Source organism: Bombina bombina, chromosome 10, assembly GCF_027579735.1.
Source record: "Bombina bombina isolate aBomBom1 chromosome 10, aBomBom1.pri, whole genome shotgun sequence".
NCBI lineage: Eukaryota > Metazoa > Chordata > Amphibia > Anura > Bombinatoridae > Bombina > Bombina bombina.
This window is the reverse complement of record NC_069508.1, coordinates 29065178-29081913: the sequence shown is the minus strand read 5'-3', so window position 1 is coordinate 29081913 and position 16736 is coordinate 29065178. Positions and strand designations below refer to the sequence as shown.

Below are 16736 nucleotides of genomic sequence, written 5' to 3'. Positions count from 1 at the left end.
TTTTAACTGACCCTAACTGACATTAGCAGGGGAGATAAAGACTTTAAAAATGAACCATCATAGCTGTGACTATTACTTTATAGAGACTAAAACTTTATAATTTTTTCCCCCCAACATTTAAATATAATTACAAAAAGTACACCTGTGTATTATTCTCAGAATAATCTTTACTTTGAATAACTCATATCTTGCATTTATTGAGTTTTTAACGTTCCTTTTAAGCATCTATTTAAAACAGAAAATCCCTGATATGGCTGAGACGGCAAACATCTATGGACAATTATAGAAACTAGCCCAATGAGAATAATAATAAAAAAAAAACCCTCTTAACATATAGTAGGCTTAAGAAGTACCAGGCGTAGAAAACACTAATTGTTTAAGTAGAATTTAACTATATTTAAACAATAACACTTTTCTTCTCAGTTTCCAGAGCAACACAGCTGTACATTTGAAGAGTTTGCGCAATTATAAAAACTCGCTGATTTAGACCAAATCATTTGCTAGCAGTATTTGTATTAAAAAATGTATATGGTCAAAAAAACAATTTAGACTTTTTGTTGTAAAGGAAATATCAAAAATAGCACAAAAAATACATTTTGTCTCTAGAATAAAATGTGCATAAATAGTTTGGCACAGAAAGACATTTATTTTACATAAAGGGAAAAATAAGCTGGTTACCATTTAACACACAAACGGAGTAGAAAATCGCGCCTTTGTATCCAAACCAGAGTAATCCGCGGAAAAAGTTGGTTAATTATAAAAAGAGGTCAGTAAGAAAGAGAATTTAGAAAACATTAATTGTATACAAAGTAAAAGATCCTAACAAAAAAGGTTATTTCACAAAAGTGTTTTCCATGCAGAAGAAATGGCAGTACAATCGCTGGCCAGTATTTAATGGCTGAATTCATTTAAGACACGTAATACGGAAGACTCAATTCTGGTTAATTGCATATAAATATATATTTTTTTATGAATATCGGCACTTAGGGAAAAAAAGTCACTTAGTTTAACAGCTCTAGATATGTAATTGGCACTTTGCCTTTTTGATTTCCTCTTTCACCCATCAGCCAATCAGAATCCATTCCAGGAATGCTGTATACTGTTATTACCTAGAAAAAAAATACAATAGTGTTATAAATGCTCTGGTTAATCACACAGCTAATTATATGCAAATCACTGTAGTAAATATTTACTGTGCATAAACATTTATTTTTAGTTTAACTACCCGAATATTAAAAATGAAGAGTAGAGTCACTCACTGGTCTTTTTAAGTGGAAGTTTATGTACCATTTGGGATATTAATCCTCCATCTTTCTTTGAACAAGGGGCTTATTACCCCCCACACAAAATGATACAGTTAATTACTTGCACTTAAAGGGACAGTCAACACTAAAATAGTTATTGTTTAAAAAGATAGATAACGCCTTTACTACCCATTCCCCAGCTGTACACAACCAACATGGTTATATTAATATACGGCGAGATTACGAGTTTTGCGATAAGAGCTATGCGGTGCTAATGAGCGGTGAGCTGGTCGTACGTGCTCATGCATGATTTCCCCATAGACATCAATGAGAAGAAGTCTAACACCTGCAAAAAAGCAGCGTATAACTCAGTAACGCAGCCCCATTGATTCCTATGGGGAAACTAAAGTTATGTTTACACCTAACACCCTAACATGAACCTCAAGTCTAAACACCCCTAATCTTACACTTATTAACCCCTAATCTGCCGCCCCCGACATCGCCAACACCTACATTATATTTATTAACCCCTAATCTGCTGCCCCCAATGTCGCCGCAACCTACCTACACTTATTAACCCCTAATCTGCCGCCCCCAACGTTGCCGCCACTATATTACCATCATTAACTAAATTATTCCCTATAAAATAAACCCTAAGCTAGCTACAACATAACTAATAGATACATTGTATCTAGCTTAGGGTTTATTTTTATTTTACAGGCAAGTTTGTATTTATTTGAACTAGGTAGAATAGTTATTAAATAGTTATTACATTTTTAATAACTACCTAGCTAAAATAAATATAAATTGACCTGTAAAATAAAACCTAACCTAAGTTACACTAACACCACACTACAATTAAATAAATTAACTAAATTAAAAACAATTAAATAAATTAAATTAGCTAAATCACAAAAAACAACACTAAAATTACAGAAAATAAAAAACAAATTACAGATCTTTAAACTAATTACACCTAATCTAATAGCCCTATCAAAATAACCCTCCCCAATAAAAACAAAACCCTAGCCTAAACTAAACTATCAATAGCCCTTAAAAGGGCCTTTTGCAGGGATTGACCTCAAGTAATCAGCTCTTTTAACTGTAAAAAATATATACAAACAACCCCCCCAACAGTAAAACCCACCACCCACACAACCAACCCCCAAAATAAAATACTAACTAAAAAATCCTAAGCTCCTCATTGCCCTGAAAAGGGCATTTGGATGGGCATTGCCCTTAAAATGGCATTTAGCTCTATTGCAGCCCAAAGCCCTAAGCTAAAAAATAAACTCATCCAATACACCCTTAAAAAAAAAAACTAACACTAACCCCCTGAAGATCGACTTGCTGTTCTGAAGACCAGACATCCATCCTCAAGGAAGCGGCTGAAGTCTTCATCCAACCAAGCCGAAGTCCTCAACGAAGCCGGGAAAAGTCTTCATCCAAGCCGGGCGAAGTGGTCCTCCAGACGGGCAGTCTTCATCCATCCAACGCGGGTCCATCTTTAAGACATCCGACGCGGAGCATTCTCTTCATCCGGAGTCTTCTTACTGAATGAAGGTTCCTTTAACCTTTTAACGCCGTTATGCCGTTCTATTCCGTCATATTTACACTGGGCTTTAAAGCCGTTATGACGGAATAGAACGTCATAACAAACGGCTGTCCTGAAGCCTTCTGTGCTTCAAGGACTTGATCGCGGTCTGGAGGGCGTTCCTAGGGTTGTAGGGACGCCCCCCAGATGCGATCCAATAATTGAAATCTCGCGATCTTATGCACGATCGCGTAGTTTCAATTTGTCTACATCGGAACAGGTGTTTCGATGTAGGCACTTTAACCCTGTCACGAAAGGGTTAAAATGACGTCATCCAAGATGGCGTCCCTTAGATTCTGATTGGCTGATAGAATTCTATCAGCCAATCGGAATTAAGGTAGAAAAAAAATCCTATTGTCTGATCCAATCAGCCAATAGGATTGAGCTTGCGTTCTATTGACTGATTGAAACAGCCAATAGAATGCAAGCTCAATCCTAATGGCTGATTGCATCAGCCAATAGGATTTTTTCTACCTTAATTCCAATTGGCTGATAGAATCTAAGGGACACCATCTTGGATGACATAATTTAAAGGAACCTTCACTCAGTAAGAAGACTCCGGATGAAGAGGATGCTCCACGTCTGATGTCTTGAAGATGGACACGATCTGCGTCGGATAGATGAAGATAGAAGATGCCGTCTGGATGAAGATTTCAGTCTATCTGGAGGACCACTTCGCCCGGCTTGGATGAAGACTTCTCCCGGCTTCGTTGAGGACTTCGGCCCGGTTGGATGAACACTTCTGCCGCTTCCTTGAGGACGGATGTCCGGTCTTCAGAACAGTAAGTCGATCTTCAGGGGGTTAGGGCTTTTTTAAGGGTGTATTGGGTGGCTTTATTTCTTAGTTTAGGGCTGCAATAGAGCTAAATGCCCTTTTAAAGGGCAATGCCCATCCAAATGCCCTTTTCAGGGCAATGGGGAGCTTAGGCTTTTTTTAGTTAGTAATTTATTTGGGGCGTTGGTTGTGTGGGTGGTGGGTTTTACTGTTGGGGGGTTGTTTGTATATATTTTTTTACAGGTAAAAGAGCGGATTACTTTGATAGTTTAGGCTAGGGTTTTTTTTTGTTTTTTTTTTTGGGGGGGGGGCTTTTTTTATTTTGATAGGGCTATTAGATAAGGTGTAATTAGTTTAAAGATCTGTAATTAGTTTTTTATTTTCTGTAATTTAGCGTTTGTTTGTCTTTGAGATTTAGCTAATTTAATTTATTTAATTGTTTTTAATTTAGTTAATTTATTTAATTGTAGTGTAGTGATATGTGTTAGTGTAACTTAGGTTAGGTTTTATTTTACAGGTCAATTTGTATTTATTTTAGCTAGGTAGTTATTAAATAGTTAATAACTATTTAATAACTATCCTACCTAGTTAAAATAAATACAAACTTGCCTGTAAAATAAAAATAAACCCTAAGCTAGATACAATGTAATGCAATGGGTTTATTTTACAGGCAAGTATTTAGTTTTAAATAGGAATAATTTAGTTAATGATCGTAATTGTCACGCCCAGCTGCTGGGAAGCTCTGCAGTCCTCTCTGTGTGCTTGATTGACAGGTGTCTGAGCCACCCCTTCCTGATGATGTCACAACCAGGCTTTTTATTCTTGGCTTCCTGTTTCTCCAGTGCCAGTTTGTTTGTTAACTTTTTGGCTTCTGATAGGATTTCGCTGAGGAATCTCTCTAACTGCTGCTTTTCTGTTGCCAATCTCTTCAAGGATTTACTATGCTGGATTAACCTTCTACCTCCTGATTACCTGTCTCCAAACAATGCAAGTACTGTTTGTTTTGTGAAACTTTCAAACTTCCTGTTTACCTGCTGCAAACCCTGCATATTCAGACTACTCTGTGTACTGCCAAACTATTCAAATACTGTTATTTCTGTCAATCTGCATGTTTACCTGTTTCCAAACTCTGCAAATACAATTATTCAGTGTAAACCTTCAAACTGCTTGATATCCTGTTGCCAATCTCAACAAGTACTGATTAATCTGTGTTAACCTTCAAACTACCAGCTTACCTGTTGCTATCTCTGCAAGTTCTGACAACACAGTGTTAACCTTCAAACTACCTGATTACATGTTGTTAATTCTGCAAGTTCTGACTACACAGTGTTTACCCTCAAACTGCCTGATTACTTGTTGCATACTCTGCAAAGACTGTCTACACAGTGTTAACTCTCAAACTGCCTGATTACCTGTTGCATACTCTGCAAAGACTGTCTACACAGTGTTAACCTTCAGACTGCCTGATAACAAATGACCTACTCCTGCATTATTAACTGTTTCCTGTTTTACCCTTCTTCTGTCTGAGTATAAGTGGACTATCCCTGCTCTCCTGATACTGTGGAAGACATTTCCTGAAACCAGTTCCTTATATAGAAGTCTATCTGGCTGATATCATGAATTACTTTGGCACAGGCTAACCCTGCTCCATATCGTGAGTACTTTGTTTTTTGGAGGTTGTCGTGGGGTCAGGTCCTGGATTAAACTCAGAGTGCAAGGGTGTTGTTTAAGTTCGCCCTAGCATTTGGGTCTTCTTCTGGAAATTTCCTAACCTGACAGTAATATTTATTTAGATTTATTTAAATTATATTTAAGTTAGGGGGGGTTAGGTTTAGGGGTTAATACAGTTAATATTGTGGCGGCGACGTTGGGATCGGCAGATTAGGGGTTAATAAGTATAATGTAGGTGGCGGCGATGTTAGGGGCGGCAGATTAGGGGTTAATAATATTTAACTAGTGTTTGCGGGGCGGGAGTGCGGCGGTTTAGGGGTTAATATGTTTATTCTAGTGGCAGCGATGTCTGGAGCGGAAGATTAGGGGTTCAAATTTTTATTATAGTGTTTGCGATGTGGGAGGGCCTCGGTTTAGGGGTTAATAGGTAGTTTATGGGTGTTAGTGTACTTCTAACACTTTAGTTATGAGTTTTATGCTACAGCGTTGTAGTGTAAAACTCATAACTACTGACTTTTAAATGAGTTAGGACTCTTGACGGGATAGGGTGTACCGCTCACTTTTTGGCCCCCCAGGACAAACTCGAAATACCGGTGCTATGGAAGTCCCATAGAAAAAAAGACTTTACAAAGTTTACGTAAGTCGGTTTGCGGTAAGGCCAAAAAAGTGTGCGGGGCCCCTAAACCTGCAAGACTCGTAATACCAGCGGTGGTGAAAAAGCAGCGTTAGGACCTGTTAACGCTGCTTTTTCAGCCTGTGTGTATATATATGCACCCATAGGATATTGAACTACTGGGCTAACACATCCTTTCCTTTTTATTATTAGAGGGTTACTATGAATTTCACAAGTATGTCCACCATTCATAACATTTTCCTGTCACCACTATAGCCTTAAAAGGAATATATTATCTAAGATGATGATTCTGATTTCTCAGGGGTTAATATATGGATGTATATATGTGCAATAACCCTAAATCCCTCTATTAAGATAAATGATTGAATGTAGGTATTCCTATTTATGCAATTCCCAATGAGAACTGATACCTCTTAGGAATAACGGTTATAAGTAATAAAACTGGTGTGAGTTTGAAGTCACAAGTAACAAGGTGTTATTTACTTGGACAGGTATACTCACAGGATATGTGGAAAAGATACAATTGTATCTGAGTGGTGGTTAAATTAAGTCTCCTTCTTACCACAGGTATTGTTAATGAGAGATTTCAGTTCTTAATTATCAACTTCAGGATAAGGAGAATTAAAGCAAATATGGAGGAACATAAATTCAGTATGTCATAACACTGTAAAACGTTAATCTTTTTGATTAGTAGAACTGTTCAGATGTAGCAGGTTTTATAAGGTGACCGTTTTGGTAAAATGAGATATGACCTGAATGATAAGGTGTACAAACAAATGAGGAGTTCAGACCTTCGACAACTCCGTTGTATAGACAGACATAATAAGAATGCAAATATCGTAACTGAGTTTGTAAGTCTTAACAGATAATGATACTTGCGGTTTCCTTAGATAAATTAGGGAGCGTTGTAGCGGTATACTAATCCGGTTTTTGTTTAGCAAGTCCGCATTGAGCTGTGTTTGTTTCTTGCAGCTTGTCGGGTGTTCCGTCTCCACACGCTGTCAGTGATGACGTCAGTGAACGCTGAGATCTCCTGCTTGTTACAGAGACACTCCTTGCTTACGGCTTTTCACACAAACGCTCTATTTAGTCTTTTGGAATATTATGCAGAAGGTTTTCCAAGATAAAGGTTATAACTCAGAGTTAAATGGATTATAGATTCTTTGAGGTTCTATAGGTTACTTCAGGATTTAGGAGAATAGTATCAATAAGTTTAGAGAGACCTTGATACTATACACTTGCAATAATCAAGCAATTGTATATTGCTTGAGTCCCTCCTTAAATACGTGTTCCAGTCTTCAGTAAAGGTTTTCTTAAAGGGGCAGGATCCACCATTATGATATGTCTTAAAGGGACGTAGAATATGACAGATCCCCCCCACTCAGGATGCCCCACACTGCTCCGCAGTACCTGGTTTGTTTGGATACCTGGTATGAAAGTCTGATAGAAGACGTGGAGCGTGAACATCAGAGCAGGGAACCCAGGAATCATCTTCTGGACCATAACCCTTCCAGTGTACTAAATATTCGACTCTTCTCCAGCGAATACGAGAGTCAAGGATTTTTTCTATTTCATAATCCAATTGATCTGGTTCGATTATATCGGGAGGATTTACATTGATGACTTGTTCGTTGTCTTTTCCAAGATAGGGTTTCAGTAAGGACACATGGAAGGACGGGTGAATCCTCGTAGCTTTAGGAAGTTTCAGAGTAACAGCATTAGGATTAATGACCCTTATGATTGTGTAGGGACCAATGAACTGATTTGCCAATTTCTTACAAGGTACTGTGAGTTTAAGGTTTTTTGTGGAAAGTAGAACACTATCTCCGACCCTGTATGTAGGAGGAGTACACCTTTTGGTATCATAGTATTTCTTTTGTGTGGCCTTGGCTTCTTCTAGATGATTTCTTAGAAGAGTAAGTGAGGACCTAATATTTTGGGTGTAATCCGAAACAGTGGGGTTAACGGATACAAGGTCTCAGGCCGGAAGAGACTTGGGATGGTAGCCGTAGGTGGCAAAGAAGGGAGAAGTTTTTGTGGAGGTATTCATAGAGTTATTGTAAGCGAATTCTGCGAGTGGCAACCAATCCACCCAATCATCCTGGAGATGGGAGATATAACATCGAAGGTATTGTTCCAGGGTTTGGTTGGTACGTTCTGTCAACCCGTTGGATTGAGGATGGAATGCAGTGGTAAGTCTTGATGAGATTTGAAGTATTCGGCACAATTCCTTCCAGAACCTAGAGGTGAATTGGGTGCCTCGATCAGATACAATGGAAGTGGGTAATCCATGGAGTTTCACAATTTGAGAGATGAATATCTTAGCAGTGGTGATGGCAGAAGGTAGGGATTTCAATGGAACAAAATGAGCTAATTTGGTGAGATAATCGATTACCACTAGGATGGTTGTAAACTGATTAGAGGGTGGTAAATCTACGATGAAGTCCATGGCTATCATACTCCATGGAATCTCAGGGATTGGTAATGGACACATCAAACCAAATGGTTTATGGTGATCTTTTTTGTTTCTTGCGCAAGTGGTACATTTCGTTACGTATTCTGTTACATCTTGTTTTAGTTGTGGCCACCAGAAAGTTCTTTGAAGTAATTCCATGGTTTTTGTTATGCCAGGATGACCGGAAAGGGGTGAGTCATGATAATGTTGTATGAGTTCCTGGCGTAGTGTTGATGGTATGTAGGTTTTCCCATTGTATAAGTACATTCCAGACTTCTTGTCGTGTACGCAGAAGGAAGGTATATCAGTGTGTGTTTAAAGCGGATGTTATATCTGTGAGTAACGTAGTTGCAGATGCTACAATTTTATGGGGAGGAATGAGAAATGTTGTCTCCATATCTTCAGGGATTGGATCAAGCGATCTGGAGAGAGCGTCGGCCTTTACATTCTTTGATCCAGGTCGATATGTAATAAGAAAATCGAATCTGTCGAGGAATAGTGCCCATCTGACCTGTCTTGAAGAGAGTGTTTTATTATTCCTGAGATATTGAAGGTTTTTATGGTCGGTAAAGATGTAGAATGGTTTAGCTGTGCCCTCAAGTAAGTGCCTCCAATGTTCCAGAGCACATTTAATTGCCAACAGTTCCTTGTCACCCACAGAATAGTTAGAATAGTTTTGTTCGGCGTTTGTGAGAGTTCTTGAATAATAGGCAACAGGATGTAAGGTTGGATTAGTCAAACTTTGTTGGGAGAGAACAGCTCCAATTCCAGTATTGGAGGCATCAACCTCTACTGAGTACTGGTAATCTGGGTGTGGAAGTTGTAATATTGGAGCTGTTGAGAATTTCCTTTTTAAGAGTTGGAAGGCATCTTGAGCTTCTTGGTTCCATGAGAATCTTTGGTTACCTGTTAGTCTAGTCAATGGTTTAACAACAGTGGAGAAGTTTTTTATGAATCGTCTGTAAAAATGAGCAAATCCCAGGAATCGTTGTAAGGACTTAACAGAAGTGGGATTTGACCAATTAATTATGGCTGACACCTTTTCAGGATCCATAGTAATTCCAGTTGGTGAGATTATATAACCTAAAAATTTTATAGTCTTTACATGGAAACAACACTTCTCCATCTTAGCGTATAATTGGTGTTCCCTCAATCTGGCTAAAACCCACCTAACGTGTTTTATGTGTTCAGTTAGGTTATGAGAATAGATTAGAATGTTGTCCAAATATATGACTATGCACACATCCATAAGATCTTTAAATATATCATTTATAAAATATTGGAATGTAGCTGGAGCATTTGTGAGGCCGAAAGGCATGACATTATACTGGAATAACCCATAACGGGTCCTAAAGGCCGTTTTCCATTCATCTCCACTCTTCATCCTGATAAGGTTATATGCACCTTTTAGGTCTAATTTGGTGAATATTTTAGCTTCACTTAACCTTTCTAGAAGTTCAGGGATGAGAGGAAGGGGATATCTATTCTTAATGGTTACAGAATTAAGAGCTCTGTAGTCAATAATTGGACGTCTGGTGCCATCTTTGTTTGTAACAAAAAAAATGCCAGCTGCTGCTGATGAAGTACTCGGAGAGATAAAACCCTTACGCAGGTTGTCATCTAGATATTCACGAACTGTAACTCTTTTTGTGATAGGGGGAATATCCTACCAAATGGGATGACTGACTGCACCAGGTTTCGTGTCTATTGGGCAGTCATATGGTCGGTGAGGAGGTAGATTTTCTGCCTCCTTTAAATCAAACACGTCAGAGAATTCTGAATATTCGGGTGGTAAAGCGATTTCAGTATGATTGATTTGTATATATGGATAACAGGTTTGTGAACAGTAGGAAGATTCAAATTTTATTTTATTGTTAGACCAATCAATAGTGGGGTTATGTTTTTTTTAACCATGGGTAGCCCAAGATGATGGGGTGTATGGAGCCTGGAATAATGTCATAAGTTAAATATTCTTTGTGACCAGTTGTAGTTGTGGTGAGAAGTGGAATGGTATGATGTGTAATGGGACCTTTTAAATAGTTTGACCCATCAATAACTTTCACAAAGACAGGTATATCTTTCAACACACAAAGGATTTTATTTACAGTGACAACTTTCTGGTCTATGAACATTCCGAAGGCACCGGAGTCAATCATAGCCTCGCTCTGGTAGAGGTGTTGGTCCCACTGTAAAGACATAGATATAGTCAAATTGGTATTCTTATTTGTAGGAATAGTGGTAATACAGTTAAAAATCCTACTCTTCTTTTGACGGAGAAGAGGACATGTAGACACACTATGATCCTTATTTGCACAGTACATGCACAAGTTAGATAGTCGACGTCTAGCCTTTTCGTCTTGAGATAGAGGACCTTTTATAGCACCGATTTCCATAGCAACTGATGGTGTGCTGGGTTTATCATAATGTGTAACATAAGGTTTTCTCCCATATGATTCAGGGTGTTGTCTTTCTAACTTCCTTTCCCTGTACCGGCGGTCTATTGAGATACAAACTTTTATTAAAGCATCTAAGGTTTCGGGTAACTCTATTCTGGAAAGTTCGTCTTTGAGGTGTTCCGAAAGTCCCAACCGGAATTGATTCTTCAAGCCAATCATATTCCATTCAGAGTCGGTAGCCCAGAGTTGGAATTCGGCTATGTAGTCTTCTACCGCTCTTTTACCCTGCTTTAAGGATCTCAGGGCTTGTTCAGCGGTACTTTGTTTGTTGTTATCCTTGTATAGGGTAGACATAGCTGTGAAGAAGTTGTCTAATGAATCTAATATGGGATCCCCAGATTCAAAGAAACGATTTGCTCATGCTCTGGGTTCCCCACTTAAATAAGAGATAGTCGTACAGACCTTAATTCTCTCAGTACTGTACGTTTTAGGTCTCATGTTAAATAATAACATATATGAATTCTTAAATTCTCGGTATTTAGATCGAACCCCTGAAAAGGGGAGAGGTGGATTTATTTGAGGTTCAGGATGATCAGTAGGTTTCTGTATAAAGTAATCATTCATCAAACGTTTGAGAGTGTTATTCTCTGTCTGTAGTTCAGTTAGACCCTGTGCAAGTAATTCAACCTTTTGGTTAAGGGTGCCAATTTCATTGGACATTTGTGCAGGATCCATTAATATTCAAAGGCTTGATTATACTGCAATAACCCTAAATCCCTCTATTAAGATAAATGATTGAATGTAGGTATTCCTATTTATGCAATTCCCAATGAGCAATGAGAATTGATACCTCTTAGGAATAACGGTTATAAGTAATAAAACTGGTGTGAGTTTGAAGTCACAAGTAACAAGGTGTTATTTACTTGGACAGGTATACTCACAGGATATGTGGAAAAGATACAATTGTATCTGAGTGGTGGTTAAATTAAGTCTCCTCCTTCTTACCACAGGTATTGTTAATGAGAGATTTCAGTTCTTAATTATCAACTTCAGGATAAGGAGAATTAAAGCAAATATGGAGGAACATAAATTCAGTATGTCATAACACTGTAAAACGTTAATCTTTTTGATTAGTAGAACTGTTCAGATGTAGCAGGTTTTATAAGGTGACCGTTTTGGTAAAATGAGATATAACCTGAATGATAACGTGTACAAACCAATGAGGAGTTCAGACCTTCGACAACTCTGTTGTATAGACAGACAATATAAGAATGCAAATATCGTAACTGAGTTTGTAAGTCTTAACAGATAATGATACTTGCGGTTTCCTTAGATAAATTAGGGAGCGTTGTAGCGGTATACTAATCCGGTTTTTGTTTAGCAAGTCCGCAATGAGCTGTGTTTGTTTCCTGCAGCTTGTCGGGTGTTCCGTCTCCACACGCTGTCAGTGATGACGTCAGTGAACGCTGAGATCTCCTGCTTGTTACAGAGACACTCCTTGCTTACGGCTTTTCACACAAACGCTCTATTTAGTCTTTTGAAATATTATGCAGAAGGTTTTCCAAGATAAAGGTTATAACTCAGAGTTAAATGGATTATAGATTCTTTGAGGTTCTATAGGTTACTTCAGGATTTAGGAGAATAGTATCAATAAGTTTAGAGAGACCTTGATACTATACACTTGCAATAATCAAGCAATTGTATATTGCTTGAGTCCCTCCTTAAATAGGTGTTCCAGTCTTCAGTAAAGGTTTTCTTAAAGGGGCAGGATCCACCATTATGATATGTCTTAAAGGGACGTAGAATATGACAATATGTATATGTTTATGTTGTTAATTATGAATTTCTTTTTATTATTAGGCATTTGCTCTAATAATACTATGCTTACATATTTATGCTTCTAATATATATTGGTATGTTGATGAAATGCATCATGTTCTGAACACCTTCTGATGTCAAAGTTATAGTTTTAGAAGGAATATATTACCTGAGATGATGATTTAAACTCCTTAATGGTTTTTATATATGTATGTATATAGGTATATTTTGTTGATCATGAACTTTTCTCAATTATGCATTTGCCTTAACAATACTGTGTTTATATATTTATCTTTTTAATATATTATGATTTTAATCAAGCCTGATGAAACAGCCTTGTCTGACTGAAAAACGCGTTGCTGATTTTTTATCTTTTTATTAAAGTAAGTTATTACTTATAACTTGCTGCCTGTCCTCCATTTGTTTATCTTTAATTTTGATCTTTTGGACCACTGAGAGTTCCTGATTGGTTGGAGTATCAAGTCCACTGGGTGACTATATTGATCCCAGCTTGCCTCTATAGCACCAATGGAGGTGCACAACTAAATGTGAGTGGATATAATACTTTCCCACTATATACCTTGTTCCAACGGTACTAGGCCATATAGGCACCCTCTTCTGCTTTATACCATCCTCTACAGGTTATCACACCTTGACCAGAGGCCAGTCTTCTGGGTGACTGCCAATTGACCCCAGACTGCTCCTTCCACACCATTAGGGGTGTATTACCAAATGTGAGTGAAACCATCAGCTGTATTTTGACTCCCATTTCCCTACAATATTGGGCCATGTGGCGCTTCTGTTCTTCTCTTTTCACTACAGATTACTGATATTGGATCGCGGCCTTGATCCTCCACAGATAGCTGCCTCTCTGGAAATCCTTTCACATTTGTATCACCTTTATAAGTTATATATAATTTTATACACATTGTTATAATTATTGTTAGCTGGAAGTATATATTATCAACTTAGTTTACTGTATATTCTTGTTCATCATTTCTTTTTTTTGTATATATTTTACCACAAGTGTTTAATTTACAAATTTATTGTATCACAATTACAAAATTATTTTACATTTTTGATATCTCAAGGGCACCCCCTATCTGTTTCTCGTAATCTAGCCGATAGTTTATAACATTTAAACCTCTAAATTTCTGCCTGTTTCTAAGCCACTGCAGAAAGCCTTTTATCACATGCTTTTTTTTTTATTAGCTTTTCACAAGGGACTGCTAATCCATGTGTTCCATATAGATAACATTGTGCTCATGCTGTGAAGTTGTGGCTGACACAGCACTAATTGGCTAAAATGCAAGTCAATATATGATAAATAAAAAGTCATGTGATCAGGGGCTGTCAGAAGATGCTTAGATACAAGATAATCATAGAGGTAGAAAGTATATTAATATAACAGTGTTGGTTATGCAAAACCGGAGAATGGGAAATAAAAGGGATTATCTATCTTTTAAAACAATAACAATTCTGGTGTAGACTGTCCCTTTAAAACAGATCAGCAAATGATGCCTTACCTCCAATGTGGTATTTGCACCTTTATTTATACTAGACTGGACTCAAGTCATCTTGTACGATTGTGAGCGAGCATCTACTCAAGGACAACTAAAAATAATACTGTTGTGAATAAGTCCTGTGAGTACTAAAGTTCTAGTTTGCAGAGAAATTCCATGTAAAATCCTTTCTTAAAATGCTTATATATCTGGCTGATATTTGACAGTTTTGCCCTTAAATCACTTCATACTTTGAACAGATGTTTTAATCTGTTCATTAATTTTTATATTAATTATACTTCTCTGAGACGAGATTATGAATCAAGAGGTGATACAGCTAAGGAGATACAGTATCTCAGTGTTGAAGGTCACAGGTTCAAATCTTGTTAATGGCAGATAACAGAAGTTTTGAACGGTTATGTATTAGAACTCAGAAATAAAACAAAAAACTCATGTTAAGGGTTTGTTAGTGCGGTTTAAATAAATACCATTGCTGGTTAGCGTAAAGCTCACCTCCTAGACAGAAAGCATCACATCCTATACTAAAGAGGAGATCTAAAATAATCATGTTATAGCTGTGCTTGTATGCAGAGCATTGAGGGATGGGGAATGCATAGTTTCAAAAAGCTTCACATTGACAGATAATTATTTAATTTTCCTGATTTTTGAGTGCAAGCTTGAGTGAAGTAACTAGTTCCTAAGCATGATTTAAAAACCCTGCCATGAGCTTTGTAAGCATTTTAGTTATGGTGAAAAATGCAATGTTCTGCCCATAGCAAAACACACTCAGACATTATTTCAAGAACTGAAAACAGTGTAAAGTTTGCAAACAAAATGAACGTTTTGAATAGTTTGCAATTCAGTGTTTTACTGCCGATACGTACAATGCATGAATAAAAAAAAAAGGTGCTTTAAGCATAATTGGCACAAACACTACTGGAAACAACTAGAATTATTGGCTTGAAATAAAAGGCAGAATGTTCATTTTGACAGCAGCATCTTATTTTAAGCAGGATAAAGCAGATATTGTTACTAATCACCGTTAAAGGAGAATGAATTCCTTTTTTATTTATTCAATGATTCAGATAGAGCACACAATTTTCCAATTTGCTTCTATTGTCAAATTTGCTTAATTCTCTTGGTATTCTTTAGCAATGCACCCCTGGGAGCTAGCTTAACACATTTGTTGAGCCAATGACAAGAGGCTACATACATCAGTATAAACTTGTCTACTAATCGGACAACTTACCTCATCTGCAAGAAGTGATAATTCAGTGCTGTTTGCGGCATCATAATCATACAGGACTCGGGCCTTTCTGTTGCCATGTGAGGCTTTCAGCTCAGTGAAGCCAGAAGTAACTACAGAATTAGTTGCAGCAGGTAATGGTGCAGAGGCAGAAACTGACGGAAGAGAGACATTTTGCATGGGCGTTAAAGATGACTGATTGTTGTTGGATGCAAACGTTGATGGGAAACTGTCCAAAAATGACAGAAGAAAAAAAAAATGGTGATATATTCGTAAACAGGTGACTTTGCACAAATTTTAAAATGACAGAGGTCATATCAGGGACTTCAATTTTTTTCATATAATAGAATACCCATAATATGGTTAATTATGTACAGTTTATACAAACTCAGCAGTGTTCTTTACCGGTTTAATTTGCTTTTTCCAGTAATTTTGTACTTTCTAGCATATAACAGCAAATTAGATAAATGTCAAAGGTTGTGTTCCTGGATTGCAAAACAAACTTTTCTTAGTAAATTTTGCATTAACGTTTGTGTTGCGGAAAAGTTATTTCAAATTCCAAACATATCCTACGGCGTGTCTAGACTAGTTGTGCGATATTAAAAAGAATGACCTAATACTCCACTTCCTGGGCACTGCTGTGTGTAACACTCACAGAGTAACTATATGTTTTAGCAACGTGCCCATAACACATGCACAAACACACAGTGCTGCGTGCAACCGCACAGTAATAAATAGATGTTCCTATCATAGCAGATCATCTTCCTGGAAACCTACAGATTCCCTTTATTACAGATACAACAAGAGCATTTTATTCCACACGACAGACAACAATACAATAATTATACAATTATAAAACAAAATACTTCCTAATGCCAAGCTAAATGTCTCAAGCACATACTTGTCTTGTAGATACTAATTATTTAAAAAAAAAAAAAAACTACTATTACATGAAGAACATCAGCAAAATGTTACTATGAAAGTACTAATAAAATAAGTGCTATATAAATGAATGTCGCAGCTATATGAAAAAAAAGTCATACCGAATATATAAAACTATTAAAAGTCTGAGTTGAGTGGCATTATAATGTCCTAATTTTTTTCAAAGTGTATTAATGCCGTAAATGAATCTAGCAAAGGGAAGTGTTATGCATAAAATGTTACCTGCCAAGCTGTTTTTGAAGATCCAGCATATACTGATAACACTGTGCGAAATAGGTCATCTGAGCTTCTACAAAATCATTCAGACAGCGAAGTTGATGTGCCTATAAAATGTAAACGTGAAAGCAAATATGTTTTACTTATGTCTCCTGTTAACTACGCTACATTCATTAAAGGGATATTGTACTGTAAGTTTCTCAACTTTATTGTGTTTCTAATAAGCCATTTTATCAGTTGCAA

General features: G+C 37.2%; 1 protein-coding gene across 1 annotated transcript in view; it reads right to left on the bottom strand.

Moving 5' to 3' along the window:
• Positions 1-623: 623 nt before the first annotated feature.
• SH3GLB1 (SH3 domain containing GRB2 like, endophilin B1) overlaps positions 624-16736 on the bottom strand; it is a 61090-nt gene continuing 44977 nt past the window's right edge. The window contains exons 7-9 of the mRNA XM_053693906.1: positions 16500-16600; positions 15339-15564; positions 624-1109 (exon numbers count right to left, since the gene is read on the bottom strand). Coding sequence (XP_053549881.1) covers positions 1002-1109; positions 15339-15564; positions 16500-16600 — 435 coding nt within the window. The 3' untranslated portion in view covers positions 624-1001. The remainder of the gene's footprint in view (positions 1110-15338; positions 15565-16499; positions 16601-16736) is intronic.